General features: G+C 37.1%; 1 protein-coding gene across 3 annotated transcripts in view; it reads left to right on the top strand.

Annotated features, from left to right (window-relative positions):
• kiaa0586 (KIAA0586 ortholog) overlaps nt 1-20,317 on the top strand; it is a 120,873-nt gene that overhangs the window by 41,020 nt on the left and 59,536 nt on the right. For all 3 annotated transcript variants that reach the window (XM_084393089.1, XM_084393088.1, XM_084393090.1), the window contains 5 exons: nt 2,562-2,766; nt 4,238-4,348; nt 6,376-6,599; nt 17,424-17,496; nt 18,614-18,859. In XM_084393089.1, coding sequence (XP_084249215.1) covers nt 2,562-2,766; nt 4,238-4,348; nt 6,376-6,599; nt 17,424-17,496; nt 18,614-18,859 — 859 coding nt within the window. The remainder of the gene's footprint in view (nt 1-2,561; nt 2,767-4,237; nt 4,349-6,375; nt 6,600-17,423; nt 17,497-18,613; nt 18,860-20,317) is intronic.

Here is a 20,317-nt window from a genome sequence, read left to right as displayed (position 1 = left end):
ACGGTTTTAGGTATCACATTATTTAAGTATTGCACTTAAGACTACAGGTTTGTTCAAATATGTGTATGAGCAACAGTAATATTAATGCTTGCCATAGTAATCCAGTCAAATTCTAATTGATAAATTCAAATACTGATTGGACAGATGGGGAAAACACAGAAAGTGGAAGTCCACAGAAAGAGTGAATCTCCAAGCTTGAGGTTTGGTGTTTCATCAAGTTAAACCTGTTCTAGACGATAAACCGAAAATGTGGCACACGTTGATAAAACGCTCTTTTCATCTTGCAGCTGACAGAAAGTCGATGTTGAAGTTGAGAAATATTCGAAATGTGTAACTATTACGCTCGACGATATGACAGGTGTCACCTATTGATTATGTTTTCATAATGGCACACATAATGTACCACCCTACATTATTTCCTGCTATTTATTTTCTGTCTGAAATCCATCACGTTATGCAAGTTAAAAGCACCACAAATGTTTCTTATTCTCTTTAAATCTATGAATAAAGGAAATGATTCCATTAATAAAAGTCGATAGCATCTCAGGGTCCTGTATATATTGCACATGGCAAGATTAAACTTGCTTTCCTGCAGTTTTCTCTAACACGCTCTCAGTGCCTGCGATGCATAATTGCCTGAGATTCTTCTGCCTTCTGTTCTTTGTGCACAGGCAGAATGAATGGCTCTCTGTGTGTGAAGTGGAGTAAATAGACACGTTACTGTGTGCGTCGGAGTGTTGATGAAAGCAAGCGTGTAGATGCTTATTAACCGTTTCGTACTGCAAGCCTCAGAAATATGGTATGAAAAGGCTGGCGCTGGACGGCACTCTTTGCACACCATGTGTCCGGCCCTTGAGACTGGACACTGTCTGTCTTTCAGCTCTGACCTTTGTTTTGAAGGCAGCTCTGGGAAGCAGTTTCTGTCCCTCCCTCGCTATCTCTTTGTCTCTCTGTATCTCATTTCATTTTCTTGCTTGTTCCAGTTTCCTGCTCGTCCCTTTTCATTTTTATCACGCTTTGTATTTCTTTGCCATCTCCTCTTTGTTTGAATTTTCTTCTCCTCTTTGTTGTGCCACCAGCTTCTCTCTCTAAATAAAGTAATCAAGCTCAGCACTTTATTTTCCTCGGTGTGCATTCTCACATGACAGGTTTCCTTTCTCTCCGGCACTTTAAAAGAGAACACGGATCCTTAAAAAAACGAAAAAGAGAAAAAAAGCCTGTCCAAGGAGATAAGAGCCAACCTGTGGGAAAAAGCAATCAGAGAAACACGAAACCCATATTAACCCACATGACGACATTTATCTCTCAGACCAACACTGATCCTGCCTTTTCAGATGGGAAGAATTTCATGGCCTGAATCTTAACAATTTTGAAGGACATGTCCAGGTGACGTCACCCATAAATTAAAATAATTAATTTATATTCTTAGGGCACATGGTGTGCAAAGAGTGCCATATATATATATATATATATATATATATATATATAATAAAACATTTTTTTTAAATACTATATTATAAAAAAAAAAAAAATCAATGTTGTTGTATAGAGAATTTGGGAGAACATGCACTTAATAATCTAAAAATAATGTCACAATGCAAAAATTCTGGACATAAATATAAAAGTGTTGTTTTATTTGTATAAAATACATACATTTTGAGGTGAAATATGACTGGCATGTTTTGGTGAAATTCACCCCACAAGATTTGCAAACCTTCACCAGACTTTAACATCCTGTTTAAATGCATACCTCTTTTGCTTCCAGTATGTCAAGGAAAGTAGGTGTGATCTGCCTGAAAAGTGTCTTGTATTATTTCAAATTGGTTAGCATGATCTTGGCAAACTGAACCCGTCTCCGGGTGATTAATAGCCTCAACATTAGACAAGCACTGTAGTGTTGGAGAAATGGCCTTCGCTGTAACGTTAGATTGACTGGCAACCTAAGACTGTGAACACAGTCCAGACTAAAAGCCCTTGGCTGGAACCCGATGAACCCCTTCAGCTGAGGGCCCTCAGGCCCCTTCATTACAGCGCGCAGATGTGCCAGTATAAATACATATTTCAGCTTCAATCTGAGGTGATTCGGGTTTTACGCCTTGTACTGCTCGTGTGAAATGTGGTGTAAACGCTGAGCTGTTCAGACAGACTGCGGGAAGTGCGAGCATAGGGCGGGTTAGCGGACGTCCTCCGGCAGTGTTTCAGGGTGCGCGCTCATCCTCTGATGAATAAGGTGAACATCACTGGTGGATGACCTCAGTGTCCTTCAGCTGAACTCCATATGGTAATTCACAGTGCAGTACATTGAATAATACTAATTTTGAATTTTGAGATATCCATGAGATCGCCATCGCCTGGTGTCCAAGTGTTTGCTTCGTACCTTGTGTCAGTTCTAAAATTGTATCATCAGCTTTAACATCGGACAAGCAAATTGAAATTTTGGTTTAAAGCATTGCTAGTTTGATCAAGGATAGCATACTGGATAAGGGTACATAATTTGGCTTCTTGCATGATTGCACCTGATGTATGAAATTTGACATCTTGGTGCGTTTTATTTTTCTCAGGAGAAGCCAGACGCCACCTAAAGCATCTGCTGCTCTTACTAGAAGTGCACAACCAGAAGAACCAGCTTTCATGAATCCACAGAACGAACAGGAGAACCAAGAAGAACATACACATGTGGCGTCGTCCGGTTCGGCCGTCCAAAGAGCCAATCAGATGCTGCAGGATCTGGGGCAGATTAAAAATGAGATGAGGAGTCTACTGCAGGTGAGAGCTTCAGAAATCTATGCTAACTTTCACACTCTGATAGTCCTGCTTTTGGTTTAGTTACTAGAATGGATCTCTGCAGTGGCATTATCAGTCTTGGCCAAACCAAAAAATTGCTTAACTTGAATTAAAATTAAAACTTGAAATTGCTGTCTTCTACTAATTTGTCGGTATTCTCAAACAGCTCGATGGCAAAAAATTGGCTTTGTCATGTGGATTTTGTAGCATGCAGACAAATAGCCTCGTCTTTCCGTCCATCAGTCTGTCTGTCTGTCTATCTACAGTCAAACCAAAATTTATTCAGACATGGTTTTGGCCATCCTTCTGTTAGACTGACTCACAAATGAATTAGGTTGAATATCTGTCAGCTGTTAAATTTAAGTACACAATTAGATAATACCAATTTAGGTCAACCAATTACCAAGCAATGCTTAATTTTGTCCAGTCTGTGTTGTAAAAAGGTCGCATTAGCATTAGCAGTATTTTACTGGTAGTCCACTGTATGAAGAATTTGTGGGTTTGACTCTATCTATCTATCTATCTAGCTATCTATCTATCTGTCTGTCCGTCCGTCCGTCCGTCCGTCGCCTCACATTAATGAATAAAAAAACACGATTTTTTTTTTTCTCTAAGTTCCTCTGATATTATGTTTAAATATAGTCTATCTGCTATAAATGGTATAGTAAAATCTCTATTAGTGGACAAATTTCTTCTGTCTACTGGACAATAAATACACAAGCATACGCCCTGTCCTACTCTTGCCATTGATCAGCAGGTTTCTGGTCATTTAAAGAGGCCCAATGACAGTCCAAGTGTTGAGCTCCGGATCGAGTTAATCTAATTGTAGAGGGACCACTGATGAAATCAAGCCGAGACACGGATCCGAGACATTCGTGGCTCACTGACCAGACACCAATTTTTTCAATTGTTTCTTCCCTTTGCCACCCACACTAATAAATTACAGCGCCTCTTCGTTCTTACCAAATGTGCCACTGCCTGTTTCCATCCATTACTGTCACCCTCGCTCTCCCAATAAGCCATTGAGTTTCCAGGCACGTCTTTTGCGGCTGAAAAATTCCATCAGCCCAGAATAATGTAACATACAGCAAATGACACATTAGCATATAATTGAGGATGCAGGATTTGAATGCTCTTTGGCCGCTGTCAGAGAGGCGCTGTCTCTCTCTCTCTTTCTCTCTCTCTTGAAATGAGGCAGCCAAGTCACAAGTCTCACCGTCTGGCCTGTTTTAATGGAATGTCACTCACATTGCACTCTGTTATGTGCCTGCCAGCAATATCCTATAATTTTTGTAAAAAAAAAAAAAAAGAAAAAAAAAGTGTTATATAGGTATCACAATGTGCTAAACCGTAGCATTTAATCGTTCAGTGTCTGCTTGCTTATATGTGTAGTCCAAACTTAATTTTTGTAGTTTGCTACTAAGTCTCTCCATCTCGATCCATGTCCTTCCAGACTGCTGATGCGTTTCCTGTGCAGAATGCCAAGTCGACCCAGATCAGCAGGAGCAGCCATCTCGCCCCCTCCGCCACGGCCCCGCCTCCTTCCACAACCCCCGTCTCCATGGTAGGTTCCCATGGCAACCCCATCCTCCGCAGTTCCAGGTTACGAGCCCTTCTCCTCTGTGCAGTTTCTATCCACAACAACAGAACGGCACAATTGTACTTTTGTATCCTTGCAATTTCAGCCCCGCTGTTATTCAGAGACCGCTTCGATAAATCAGTGTTATCACTCGTTTACACCTGGGCTTCAGAATAAATGCGCGGCACCCCTCTCAAACGCAGCCGCAGCAAATTTAGGTTAGGATTGTTTCTCTTTCTTTTGCCCCGAGTCAATAATTGCATCCACCGATTTCGATTCCAATTCGTATGTGTTCAAAATGTTGAATTATGTGAATTACACACTGCATGATTTAACCAAACAAAACTCACTCTGTCATATAATTGACCGTTCATCTCGTAAACGTCTTGAGAATGTGCCCCATATGCCCCTTTTGCTGAATATCACCCAGTATATTATGAGGACAGAAAGTACTGCTGTAAGAAAATCTATGGAAGCACCTGATTAATAGTATTCTAGTGCCTCGGATGTAGTTGAACGTTTGACAGGAGCACAGGGTTGAGGTTAGAGAGTCCCTCGTCAAGGCGAGCCTGCCAGAGCAGCATCTGCCGGCCCATGTAATGGATTTATGGAGCTCTCCGACAGATTTATATTCAGGAGAGGATGAGAGGGAGAGACAGCCAAGGACCCTCGGCTGCCCACTTTCGTGCTTGCCGAGAAGGAACGTGACACGTATACTACAGGGAAAGACGCAGCGGTTCAGGGCGAGATTTACACGGGGCTCGTGCAGCAGTCGCCTGTATTTGACCGTGAACTCTTTTCACACCATTTTCGGGATCAAAACATGCAATTGAGTTGATATATTTTGATATGTATGAGACATTAATACAATACAGTTTTGATGAGCAATGATAGTCATTCCTCGACAGTAACATGAGAAAAATGAGGGGTAGTTGGCGGTACTGTCACTTTACCTATTGCTTACATATATTTGTTACATGTACATGTGTGTTTATTCTTTGCTAACTCAAACGTATGGTTTTCTGTTGTGTATTAGACATTTTATTGCAAATTATGCTGATTTAGTCCATCACAAAGGTAGCATTATCCTTGTGGCTATTATAGACGGAGTTTTGATGAAATTGCAATTATGATTTGTCACAGAAGCATCAGTTAAAATAGGTTGTAACTTTCAGTGGAAAATCTAGTTTTGTCCAGTAAGTTTTTCTTTTCTTTATTAATATTTTTTTATTATTATTATAATGCATTAAATTGACAGTCAACACATTTATAATGAACAAATAATTTCATATTAATCAAAAAAGTATCACAGTTTCCACAAATATATTAAGGAGCACAACCGCTTTCAGCATTGATAATAATAATAATAATAGTAATAATGATAATAAATGTTTCTTGAGCAGCAAATCATCATATTAGAATGATTTCTGAAAGATCATGTGACTGGAGTAATGATGCTGAAAATTCAACTTTGACATCACAGGAATAAATTAAATTTTAAAATGTATTAAAATGTTTTTTTAAATTGTAATGATATTTCACAATTTTTCTGTTTATTTTTTATCAAATAAATGCAGCCTTGGTGAGCATAAGATACTTCTTTTAAAAACCTTTAACAAATCTTTAAAAAATATATTGGCTAATATAATTATTTATATTAATAATTATTCTATATAATAATAATAATGTATATCACAAGACAACTATTTATTAGTAATAAGATCTCTTCTGAATTGAGACTTGTCAAGATGTTGGCAAAGCAAATACAAATCTGAACTACTGGTCTGTCAGCAGAAAACAAATCCTAATTGTTGAGTCCTGAAAATGCTTCTGAGAAAACAACAACAGCAGCGCTCACCCGTAATGGCTCATAGCAGCATTCCATTAAACATATTTATCATATTTATTCTCTGGAGCGGCACTCTTACAAAGACAGTTTGTTTTCCCCCTCCAAATATACACAGTCATTTAAATGCATCCAATATCTCTCAATCTTCCCTCCTCTCCCGCAGCCCCCAGAGCCGGTTGATGTGATTGCCGTCAGGGATGCGCCTTTAAACAGACCCAGCATTCTGAAGAGCATCCGGCCGCCCACATCCATGTTTGAGGATGCAGGACTGGTCCTGAGGCAGGTCAGGCAGAGCAGGAAGGTTCTAGAGGAAAACCTGGAAGCCATTTTGAGAGCCAAGGATGGAGAAGTGCTTCACACGCAGTTAGAGGCACTGTCGAAAAACAGGTATGATATGTCCTTGTACAAAAAAGGACAATAATGATAATTCCATGGTATTGTTACATTTATGAAGTGCACTAATAGTTTTAGTTAAATACCATGGTGTAAGAATACAATAATCAGAGACTATAACTGAACCATGGTACTGCCACATTACTTTGTAAAGCGTTGGCTTTTCTTTTTTTCTTTTATTTACGATTTCTCATGAGTATCGGTGTTGACATTGGTGGGGGGGGGGAATCTGCCAGAAGAAATTGCTAGTCATAAAGTGTAGCACAGGAGCACATTTCCCCGTGCCTCTGAGAGTGCTGCTGGTTAACTTCTGCATGTTTTCATGCTTGTGAAAGTTAGGCCGTGCTGAGGCGGTGAACCGGTACGAGATTTTGATTGACAGCTGGCCTCAGAGCACACTCCAGGCAGAAAAGGGCTAAGGCAAACGGAACCATCACTGTGATTGGCATCTGTCAGTGGAGGCCTCTACCCAGATCCTGCCAAAGCCAAGCTTCATTTCAATATATTCACCTCTGAGAGCAGGGCATGGGACCACCTGAGGTTAACAGCTCTGGCATCACATTAAACCCGGCACAGAAAATTAGATCAACGTTTTTAACAAAAAAGGCAAGCACTTTTTCAGCCGTGTGGGGTTTTAATCAAATTTGACTGCAGTGCTCACTATTCTAAAAAGAACATTGCAAGTATTGCTTTTGCAGCTGTATTAATCTTTAGGCACTTGGTTCACAATTCAAAAACATCTTTCCATCAGCCATCTTTTTTTTCTTCTTCTTATGTTTTAGTGATGAATAGGAATGTGCGATGGATAGGAATGTGCGAATTTAATCAGTCTTAGTCACAAATACAATTAATGGAGTAGTTCAACTAATAATGGTAATTGTTCATATTCACTCACTGTCATGTCCAAACCATATGCTGCTGTTATTATATATGTATTATTATTAACATTATCATCATTATTATTATTTATTTTATTATTATTTTTTGTGGAAAAGAAAAACAAAAGTTGGTTTTGTTATTTATTTATATATATATATATTTACGCAAATCTTTCACGGAGCAACAATTCATGGCTAAAAAAGCTTTTTTTAAAATTAAGAACTTTGTATTTTTTTCAGGTTACATTTTTATAGTTTTTTTAAATATATTTATATAATAATAATAATAATGTATTTTTTGATAATAATTATTAAACAACAATAGTGATTACTGTGATTATCATTAGTGAATGAGACATCCAAAAATTACTGAAATGAACCTATAATAATAATCTATCTATAAATTACTGAAACGTCTGTCTGTGTGTGTGTCTGTCTGTCTGTCTGTCTGTCTGTGTGTGTGTGTGTCTGTTAACCGCATATCTCTCGAACCGTTAGTCCGATGGATTTCAAATTCGACAGGTGTCTTGCCACGGGCATGAGTAAGTGCAGTGCCAAGTTTGATGTTGTTTGGATGAGAAATGCAAAAGATATCGTTAAATATATCATTTTTATAAGGTTGTGGTTTAAAAATAAACATTCTGACATTAGAGGGTTGTATCGGTCAAAGAAGCCCCAAGAAGGTTGTGGTTTAAAAATAAACATTCTGACATAAACACTCAGTCAGCTACACTGTTTACTTCTGAATATTATAGTTTGGTTCCAGAACGTGATAAATCCATTTAGATTAATTTGAGTAAAAATGTGTTTTCTTTACCAAGAAAGTGGCAAGATGAAAACCACTATTTTCTGTTTCAAACTTTTCTGTTTCAAACATTCACATAGCATCTTTAGGTTATAATAACATAACAAATTCAAATCTTTTTTTCCCCAAAAATGCAATAAATTCATGACACTTTTTTTTTTTTCAAAATGCAATTAATCCATTGAATCAATATAAAAGTTATTTTTTATCATATTGAAACTGTTGGAATCAGCAATCGCTAAGAAATATCTGCTGAACTTTTTTGACGGCAATCAGCTTACAAAAACTGATTTTGCACGGGGACTTTGCACTGCTCCCTGAATCGAGGCGCTTATTCATTTGTGGATGTAAACTGAATCTGTAAGTCAGCTATGCTGTTTACTTCTGAATATTATATTTCATTCAGGTGCGCTTAACGTTATCGCTACTGTGTAATAGTAGCCTATGCTATTCACCAACTAAACATATCCTATTCAATGCGTTCACAGTCTCTTTCACGGGCATCATTTGTAGTTGCCTATTCACAAACTGTTTGCTCAAGCATAGCGTTTTCTCAGAGTTCACTTTGTGCTTTCTACCATGCACAAATAAAATTGTCACTGAACTTTTGCTGTGTAATTGTAACAATGAGCACTCAAACACACCAAACCAACAATTACTAAAAACACACACAAAAACTGATTTTTCACGGGTATTTTGCATTAGTAATAATAATAATAATAATAGTAGAGTATTATTATTATTAGTAGTAGTAGTATTAGTATTATTAATTTAGAAAATATAGCATTAAAAAAAACTAATTTAAATTTAAAATAATTCAATTTACATAAAATAAACTTAAAATAAATTATTTATTTAACTAAAGATAGTCTGATGTTTTGGACACTTCTGTTAATTGGAAAGTGAGTATAGTAATTGGCCATTATATTTGCAATATCAGTCATTAATGTCTCAAATATTTTCAGAAAAATGGCCACATTTTGGCTTGCATATCTCTCAATGATTGTAATCATTTATTATTATTAGTAGTAGTAGTATTATTATCATTATTATTATTATTATTTAAATAAAGGGAAAAGCCAGTAAAAGCATGATATTTTCCCCATTTCCAGTTCCAGATAGCATTGTGTATGACTTCAGAAGACTTTGAATATATTACACATAAAGAAAGAGTCATATGGACTACTTTTATTGTACTTTAATGGAATCTTTTTGCGTTGTACTTTAAAGCTGCGTGTAGACATAAATAATGTCTACTTTCGTGTCTCACAGAAAAAACTAACATTTAAGTGTAGGTGTGATGCTTTTCATATTTAGGCCAGTGGAGTCAGACCTGAACCCCGGTCACAGCATGGTGTCGTCGATAGAGACTCACCACCAGGAGGTTATGTCACTGTGAATTATGAGTTCACTTTTGTTTGCAGCTTTTAAAACGCATAACGCTCAGAGCCAGGGGAAGCGGTTAGAGGGATATCTTTTTGCTGGGGTAGAGTCTGCTTTTACCACGTCTCTTGGATAGTATTAACGCTCTATAGCAGGAGGTCAGACTCAATCTTACCATTCTGCCTGCTCTCTCAATGTGACATTACCCCAGGCACAGAGCAGCTAATGGCTTGTGATACACCCCGAGCCAGAGTCGCTGCCTACATCATGCACATTTCCAGAGATACGGAGAGATAGAGACGTGGCAGCGGCAGAGTGCTAAAGCAGCAGTTTAGAATCTGAAATGGAGAAGGCCGCCCCAGGACTGCTGTCTGTTATATGATGCGGAGGCTGTGAAAGCAGAAAGAACAGCAGTGTTCTCGCTTTCCTCTGGCTCAGTGCAACGTCAGTGCTGGAAACATCACAGGGAACCGTTTTTGATGGCCAAATATTTAAAAATATTGTTATTAGCGTTTGACTGATTCACAGTGGAGTAAAAAAAAAAGATGAAGGTCTGAGGCAACTAGTGAAAACGCTATCTTTTTCTCATTTTTAGTCTAATTTTTCTAATTTCATTGCACATTATATTATCAGCATATCAGTTGGACTGAGAAGTTGCATTTGTGCCCAGAGACAGCAACATTTAAGCTGACTTAAAACATTAAATTCATTTTAAATAGGTAATTACAGTATAATAATAACAATGATGATAATTATTATTATTAATTTCAGCATTTTTTGCATGTCTCATTTGCTAATAATGAGTAGAAGATTTTTCTCATTTCTGCAACATTTGCTAATAATTGATTGTTGTTGTTATTGATTACTCTTCTTATCATTATTGTTATTATTGTCATCATCATCATAAATAGCAACAACAACAATCAATGCTATTAATGATATAAAATAATATAATATAAATATAATATAATCCATATTATTACTTTCAGAAATTTGTGGATGTCTAATTTGCTAATAATAATAGCAATGATTGGTGTAGAGGTTGATATTTTATTGTTATTATATTTTGGTACTGAGAGAGGAGAGTTATCACTTATTTTAATCTGAAAAGTGATCATAATATTTCCAATATATTGATACCATATGATATGACTGATAAATTACATAATATCGTTTGACATATCTACAGTATCATATCTCAATCTATCTAAATGAATGTTTTAAATATATCAAATACATAACACTGATTGTCCAGTGTGTTCTGAATTAACATGAATGTTTTTGCGACTGTTTTGACGTCATTGTGCTTTTGTTTTAAGCTGAAAGCTTCACCACAGCCCAACAACAGTAAGGTCTGCTTTTCTTGGCTCGACGGTCCCTCTCCGACACCTCTCAAACCCGTCTCAGTATCCAAACTCTTCAAACAAAATGTCAGCCTCTATGTTAATTGTCTCCAAAATGGCAGCTGCAATCAGCCCCGCTCCTAATACTTGCGTGTGCATGAAAACACAAACGCGCTGATTGATGCGTCTTCCTCTCCCTGCTCTAATGGCTTTGATCTTTTCCTCTTCTGAAAGGTCGCAGGGATTGAGGTGCCAGATGCTGTTCTGCTCTCCCCCGTTCACCGGTTTAGCCCACGCCAACCGCGCCGCAGCGAGAGAGCGCTTCACGTCGTGCTTTATGTGCAGGGCTTGATGGATTCATTCATTTGAGGAAGTGACACTGCAAAACGAGTCTGAAGTTCGATTTTATTCCCGCCATCCATCGCGGTGAAATATTAATGAGGGCATTTGTGAACGTGAAACTTTCAGATCTTTTTTTATTCTCCTTCATTATGCCCCCCACCCCTACCGAAAAAGTTACAGCTCACACTTGGGTAAAGGCAATATTTTCTCAGTCTGAGTTTCAATGACTTTGTAATTGTAATTATCCCATGTGCTGAAAATCTCATGAAGGGTGTTGCATAATTCAACAGGTGGCAGAGACTTTGGGTTTCGGAGTCAGTATTGAGATTTATCACTCCTCTCGCTGCTTCAAACTGACTTTCTTGATGTTTCCTGCCGTCTACACTCATAATCGGTATGGCTCCTTTAGTCAGTAGCTGAGGATCGGCGTTCGACCTGTATTATATTCAAGTTTCCCGTCGGCTTACATCATAACTTTCGGAGGAAAAGACTGTCTTATTATCGAGTTACGTAATTGGTAGTTGTGTCAACTGCTCCTCAAAGAGCGCTTGATGATTCTGGTAATTACCCTGAGAATTACATCCGTTATTAACCTCAGAGATTATGTGCTTTTATCGTTCATCAGGGACCAAGTGCTTGGGTTGGATGCTTGCTAAAGTCTCATTTTGTGGAGTCTTGATTTTTAGACAGTTATACTCCTGATATTCTGTAGACTATTTCCCAACTTTGAAATAATTTCTCTTCTATTTTACTTGCTTTTGATCTTACTGTACTTTAGCAATACGTTACTTATCATTTTACGATGCGCATCATCAACTGTGCAAACCTACTGTACATTACCGTTCAATAGTAAGTCTCAGTCTCTGAGATTTTTGAAAGAAGACTTTTATGCTCGTCAAGGCACAGTGATATTGTGAAATATTATTACAATTTAAAATAACAGTTACAGTTTTTTTATTAGAATATATTTTAAAATATAATTTATTCCTGTGATGGCAAAGCTGAATTTTCAGCATCATTACTCCAGTCTTCAGTGTCACATGATCCTTCAGAAATCATTCTAATTAGCTGATTTGATGCTCAAGAAATATTTCATATTATTATCAATGTTAAAAACAATCACTTAATTTTTTTGTGGAAACTGTGGTAAATCTTTTCCAGAATTGTTTGAGTAGAAAAAAAACTACCATTTATTTGAAATAGAAAACGTTTTAACATTAATATAAACGTCTTTACTGTCACTTTTGATCGCATAAATATTCAAACAACTTTTTGTATACAGTAGGTATTCTATTTGGTGCTTGATTAGAAAATTGCCTTACAGTTTTATTTATTCTATTTATTCTTAACCATGAAATTACATATTCATATTTCGTGTCTTGGTGCATCATGGTGTCTTTTTGCATATTTAATTACCAGTCACCCATCAAATTATAATACTAAGCTAAATATGGTCAAATGAAATATTTCCCTTTCTTTGGGTTTTCAATGTGGCTTCGCATATCAAGCTAACAGCTTAGTCTACTTTCTTAGCGTAGAACTGGTTAAGCTTGATTTGTAAACAAGATAATGTGTGTTCTAAGATTTGCAAAAATTTCAATGAGTAATATTTTTGGAGCATGATTTTGTTGCAAAAGCATAATTAAACTCTCAATACACTCATAATTCTTATTCAGATTTTTGCCGATCAGCAGTAATTGAAGCTTTTATCTTTTTCTGGCACCCAAGGTTTTTGCATGCTTTCATTTCGTTCTCTCCAGATCTGTCATGAATTTCTCCATTTTTGTGGAGGGAATGTGAATAAAACGAGGTGCTAAACAGTTTTTATGGCTCATTTTCCACTTTCTACCCTCCCGAAAAGCCCAAATTTACTGGATAATAAGGAGTTTAAAGGGGCTCAGTTGAAGAACGGTGAAGAAAATGCTGGGTCGTCTAAAGAGGTTAATTGAAGGTCATTCTCGCCGCTCGAATCAATTGTGCTCCATTTGGAATCACAAGTGTCTTCAAGCATCATCTGATTAGGCGAATCCATCACGCGGCAGACGCTCGGCAGACACACTCTGACAAGGCTTTAATGGCCAGCCAGGGCCTTCATCTCAGAGCCTGTTTGTGTCGAAAGCGGCTTGTGAGATTTTGCGGGCAGCTGTGTGTGTCCGTGGATCAGTGAGTCCTTGTGCCCTCTGTTTTTCTATGGCTAACTCTTTGTGTGTGTGTTTGTGGACAGGGTCCACTGGATGTTGGGTAAGGATCAGTAGAGCTTCATTCTCTTTGGGGTTTTTTGTTTTCATGGCCAGCTGTTGTAGCAAGGCTGAATCTGTGCTGCTCGGCCACTGAAACATTTTCTTTCCAATCATCATCTCTACCAGACTCTTGGCTCTGGCTACACTGGGAGGCTTCCGTTTTATGTTGCATTGTTTGTGCAATTTCAAAATCCAAACTTTCTTCCTGATCGCACTTGACGTACATTTGACATTTGATAGGTTTTGATGGTGTGGCCTCAGCAATGTCAGGTTGAAATTTTCATTGATCAGTGGTAGGGACGGATCATCCAATAATCGACTAGTTAATTAGTGAAGTTGACTAAATTATCAGTTATTATTAATATTATTTTGGTCACACTTTAGATTAGGGTCCAATTCTTAATTATTACTACTATCTAACTAATAATTAACTACGACTTGTGCCTCAATAAACTCCTAATTACTGCTTAGGTAGGATTAAGGGATGTAGAATATGGCCAATGCAGAATAAGGTTTTTATTTTATAAGTACTAATATACAGCCAATATCCTAGTAATATGCATGCTAATAAGCAACAAGTTAATAGTGAGAATTGGACCCTGAACTAAAGTGTTACCATTATTTTTATAAAAATAAATATTTACAAGATATTATTATTATTATGTATATTTGTCTCACCAGTATGCAGTGTTGGGGAAAGTTACTTGTAACTTTTATGGAAAATTATGCGTTATGTTGCTTTTCTGTAAGTTTTTCTCAACTGGGCTGGGCTTGCTTGTTTGTTTTTTAACAACAACAAAAAAAAGTTATATCTTTGGCAAATGTAAAGGCCCTTTCACACCATAAGTGAAACGAATAAGCCTCAGGCTGAAGCAAATGCAAATTCACACCTGTACAGTAGAGGGCGCTGCTCAAACAAACCTTTCAGCTGCGCTGCCATTCTGGATTACAGAAGAAGAAGAAAGCTCAACACTCTTACTTCAGTCAAACATCAGATTTGTATTTCATTTTTTGTTTTGATTGCTGAAGTTGTTTTTGCTTATTAGTATGGTTGAATTGGATCATTGAAGGTCAGCAGCAAAGACATTGGTTAATAAAGTGAGATTAAATACATAAAGTGTATTTGTATATTTAACCTAAATAATTATTGCAGGTTTGCCTAAAATTCTGAGTTTGCATTTCACTATTTTTATTCATTTAGAGAACTCAGTTCATTACTCGCAATCTCTTATTTGTGTGCACAGCTGCACAGCTGTTCAGTACACTGAATTGAATCCTCTTTTGCATCTCCTTGCGCTTGAACACACACATACTCACAAAATTATGTAAAAATACCAGTCTCGGAAAGTATTTTCGTAAACAGAATCATTTTGCCTTAAGTGAATGTAAACAGTTGAGAAAGAAAGCGCATGTATATCATTATATTGGATCCATGCATGTGCATGCATTCACAATGGGTTAGTTCACCAATAAATGAAAATTACTAGCCTATATAAATTTATAAAATTACTACATCCCGCGTCATACGCCGAAACTCGACTCTCTCGTGAACGTGCGGACGGCCGTTATCCAGAAGCTAGTGATTACAGTTTATAAAGTTATAATTATGTATATTTTTCTTACATAAACACATCTCTTCACTTCAGAAGGCCTTTATTAACCCCCTGGAGGCGTGTGGATTACTTTTATGTATGCACTTTTTTGGGGTTCAAAATCTCAGTTTCTATTCACTCCCATTATAAAGCTTGGAAGAGCCAGGATATTTTGGAATATAACTCAATAAATTGTGTTTGGCTGAAAGTAGAAAGTCATATACACATAGGATGGCTTGAGGGTGAGTCAGTTATGGGATCATTTTCATTTTTGGGTGAACTAACCCTTTAATGTTAATTAAACAAAACAAAACAAAAAAGAGATTAAAGCCTAGATTGAAGACAAACCTTAATTATTACATTTCTGAATACTAGACCTTACTTTATTTGTAACGTTGTTACATTGTATTTATCTATGCTTGTAATTAGTGCATACTGTATGTTCTTATTTTTTTACTGACACTCCCGCACACATAAATTGTTTCTTGCTGATCCAAAAAATGATCCGATCCGTGACTCAAAAACTTTAATATGATCAGAACTGTGAGTTTTGTGATCCATTGAACCACTGTCTAATTATCGTACTGACCATGTGATGTGCTTCAGCTGCTTGACAAAATCCTCTCTAAAACATTGCCTCTAAGTTCTTCCCCTTTAAAGTATTGTTGTTATAGCCAGACACATTTAGATGAACGTCCTTGATTGTTGCATCGCATCTCACACTGTTTTTGAGCACCCCTCCATGAGTGTTATATTTCTAAGATGCTGTTACAAGTTAAAAATAAATTCAGCTTTAAGACAGACAATTTTAAAAATATATAGTGGTGCACATCTGTAGTTTTCTCATCTTTTGGTCGCATGAGTGACTTCAAAAAACTCCTTAAGGTCCACGTGACATCCCTTCAATGGATTTTGCAGTGTTTTTTGACGTACTGTGGCATAACCTCTAGTGTGTCCTTACACAAACCCACACAAACACGCACTTCCTTTTCAATCCCTCTGAGCAGAAATGCAGAGATGAAAAGAGGAAAAAGGAAGCAAGAATTAGATACATGGGCTGTTGGTGGTTCAGAGCAGCAGTTTGGATGGCATGCTGGGATTGTCACTCGTCTCCTCATCTCTGTGATTTATACAGTGCAATAAGTGTTTCAGAGATGGGCTAACAGTCCAAGAGACAGCAGGGCATTAGCATAATGTGTTCAGCGGAGAAACGCTGGAAGACTGTTGCGTCTTTAAACGCAGTGTGCCACATTTAGATTTGCTCTGCCTGCAGATGTCATCCCTCATTGGGATTGGGGATCTCAGACACTCAGGACGTGAGAATAAAACGACTCACAGAAGTCCAACTAACTGTGTTTTTGTCCCTGTTTATGGCCATATTCCGTTCGCTGCATGGCAGTGCTGGTTTCCAATCCATTTAGTTAGTTCAGAATATGTAGAAATCATCTTACGGTTGAAAATTGGATTCATTCACTTTCACGTTTTGAAGTAAATGCATCTCAGAAAGAACTAAACTGAATCCAGTCATAAACTGATATAGTTTTTTTGCAGCCTTTTTTTAATAAATGCTTTTTGGAACACACAACGAATAAAATTACTACTATTTTTATTTATTTGTTCAAATTTCAAAGCAGAAATACATTTCACAGTAATTTAAATCACATGATTTAAATGAAATCAGATGTATTGTTTGGATAAATAAGATGTTTAGTACATTTGAAACCATAAAAGCAGTTGTGCTGCTTAATTTTTTTGGTGGAAAATGTTTTTGTTCAAAAGAACAGCATTTATTTAAAACAGAAATTTGAAATTGTTAACTGTCACTTTTTTATTTATTTAATGCATCCTTGCTGAATAAAATTAGGCCTATAAAAAAAATCTTACTGACTCCAAACTTTTGAGCGGTACAGTAAATCTCCACTGCATACCATCAGTCTAAATAAATTCTATTAATTTAGCTTTATGTAGCAAGTTGACTTCTGATTAGAGATTTGTGTTTGTCCACTCCCTTCCCATTATTAAATTAAAGTCACAGCTCGTGGAAAATTCATCTCTAAAAGTAGCTGAAAAGTAACCTTGAACCTGTACCGTACAAAGCACTAGAATGACTAAACGTGCCTAGAGCAACACAACAAGCTTTACCGTCAAGAAAAGTAGCTCTGTGGCTCGAGTTTCTAGATGAATAGTTTTTGTCTTTGAAGATGTTGACGACCTGTCATGTGTCTTGTCCTGTAGAGATGTCCATGAAGAGCTGAGGATAAAGAAGACAGTTGATGCCTGGATCAATACACTCAGCAAGGAGATTCAGGTGAGCTGAACTGAGAGATTTAGTCTTTTTCTACCTTCAAATACAATCTGTTGTTTCTGCACAATCTGTCACTGTTCTTTGTTCTCCGAAATACTGTTTTAAAAGGGAAAATGTTTGAATAATCATTAGTGCTTTTTGCTTTTGCTTATGCTTGGCATTGAGCAGAGATCTGCTATTACTTTTCCAACTGATCACGTTTATGATTATTTACCTGGCGGACAATAAAACGGCTGAAAAAAACTTGCTTTGTTTCCTCCATAGCATAAAAAAGGTAATTACGACTTTTTATCTCACAAGCAATTTGATATTGTTCACGCAAGTTTGGAGTTTTTGGTTCCTTGCCACTATCGCCTTTTGGCTTGCTTAGTTGTGGACACTTAATATTATTGACTCCACTGACACAATCGGATGAGAACTGAACTGAGCAGGATGATGACATCACTGTTTTCTCCAAAGCTACTTCATAGATTAATTGAACTTATTCCATAATTGATTAACTTTACACAGTTATTGAACCAAACTGAATCAACAGTGAACTGATTTCAATTGTATAATGACTGTTTATTATTGTCTTTTTAGAGCTGCTTTACAGCAGAATTGAATTCTGTTGCATCATTGAATTGAATCATTGAATCATCACATTATTTTCCCATTTATCGCTGTGAAGCTGATTTTAAATTGGGAGATATAATTGTGCAATTGTGAGATAAAAAAAACTTGCAATTGGGAGATATAAACTAGCAATTGCAATTAAAAAAAGTCTGAATTGTGAGATAAAAACTCGCAATTGTGAGAAAAAAGTCTGAATTGTGAGAGAGAATCTTGAAATTGTGAGAAAAAAGCCTGAATTGTGAGATGTAAACTAGCAATTGTGAGAAAAAAAGTCTGAATTGTGAGATAAAAAGGTCACAATTACCTTTATTTATTGTTTTATTCCATGGTGGAAACAAGCTTCCATACATAATTAAAATCTAGCAAATTTTTTCCCCCAGTATTTAAAAAAAATACGTTTATATTACTGTCTGTGCACTATTTATTGAACACATATTCAAGTGTTTCTGACTTCAAGGTCTTCTGTCTCTTTCTCCTTCCCTTTGTCTTGTCTTCCTCCTGTCAGGATGATCTGGCGAGGGAGAACTCTGAGAGGAGTGATGCTGCAGTCGCCAAAGTGGTGCAGCAGGACCAGAGGAGCAGGAGTGGACGTGGAGGAAGAGGAAGAGGAAGAGGGGGAGGTGAAACCTCTGCGGCAGAGAAGAAAACCTCTCTGAGAGGCTTAGTGAGAACACAAGCAGAAAGCACACTGGCACACAGCAAACAACCCGCTCTGTCTGTTAGAACCAGACCTGAAGGGAAGCAAGAGACGGTGAGCAGGATTATATCAGTGTTATCTAATGCCGTTCAAAATGTGTTCACACAATGGACAGAACAACCAAACTCCTCTGATGATGAAATATTAAAGCTGGTTCAATAGCAATGAGATGCCTGCCTAGACAGTAGAATTCTGACTATTCTAGATAGTAGGCTGCTAAATAATTCTTGAAGGCCATTCAAACAGAACATTTTTTTTGCTTTAAAAATGGTAGATGCTGCACAGTGGTATCTGACTGCAGACAGGGTTTCGATATGTGTTTTTAAAAGTTAAACTTGTTTTTACTTGACAAAGCATCTTTAAAAATGTTCAGTGGAAAATTTGAGAGGGAATAAAAGAGATTTAATGTAATGTATTTTTAGGACTGTTAAAGTTAACTGTCAAACTGCTTGGGATAAATATTTATTATGCAAGCAATTATGAATTAAATTGAAAATGTTTTTCTTCAGGTTTCACAAAAATAGTTATTAGAAAGACAATATTAGCCAACCCAGTCTAGATATTAAACCTTATTCTGAAAGATACTTATGCTTATTAACTTGTGTATTTAAATCCATAATGCATATATTTACTAATATACAGTATATGTGAAGGGGATCCCTCGTAAAATAATCATCATGTTTTGGGGTCCTTGGCATCAAATAGTTTGAAAACCCCTGATTTACTGTATGCGCTTTCATTTAGTTTAGGAATCTTCATACTGTATGTAGGCACTAGGCAGTAGATAATGACTAACATTATATGAGAGCTTTATAATTGGCTATTTGGCTGTGGTCCAAATCATCTGTCTGTTATATTAAAACTGATAATGAATTGTAGGATCTTCTAACCTGTTTGTTAGCAGTGTTTAATCCTGTACGTGTTGTTTACTTATCACCGTGACCTGACAAGCTCACAACACTCCCAAAATGGCCCATCTGGATGTAAACACTGTAGCTCAGTACTTCTGTGTCTCAGTGGCATTTTCTCTAAATGAGCCGCTTTGAGCACCCATATGTTGCCCCGACACTAATTTGCTAAAAATAAAGAGTGAGAAGACGAGAGGCAGGCTCGCCTTATCTGTGTTTGGCACAAGCCTGGTCCTGTTAATGGCTGTCCACGTTGCCCGGTGTCTGTGTGGATGATTCTTAACCTAGCAACACATTCAGTGGTTATCTGAAGGTTACTATGTGTGGAGACCATCCAGGCATTTAATTGCTGCTATCGTTAAAGGTGCAGTCAATCCAGACAACAGAGCACACAGTTACAAGAGGTTGAGAGTTATTTTGCTGGCGACAATCGGGGGTTGCCATGCGTGTTAGATTAAACTAAATGAAATCCTTACGGCTATGCCTCACTTTACATAAGCAAAGCTATAACTTTCTACTTTTTAAACACGCAAATAAACGCTGTTCTTTTGAACTTTCTATTCCTGAAAAAAAAAATGTATCACGGTTTCCACAAAAATATGAA

Source organism: Rutilus rutilus (assembly GCF_951802725.1).
Source record: "Rutilus rutilus genome assembly, chromosome: 21".
Classification (NCBI taxonomy): Eukaryota; Metazoa; Chordata; class Actinopteri; order Cypriniformes; family Leuciscidae; genus Rutilus; species Rutilus rutilus.
The sequence above is the reverse complement of the archived record's forward strand: the minus strand, read 5'-3'. Positions and strand labels throughout refer to the sequence as shown.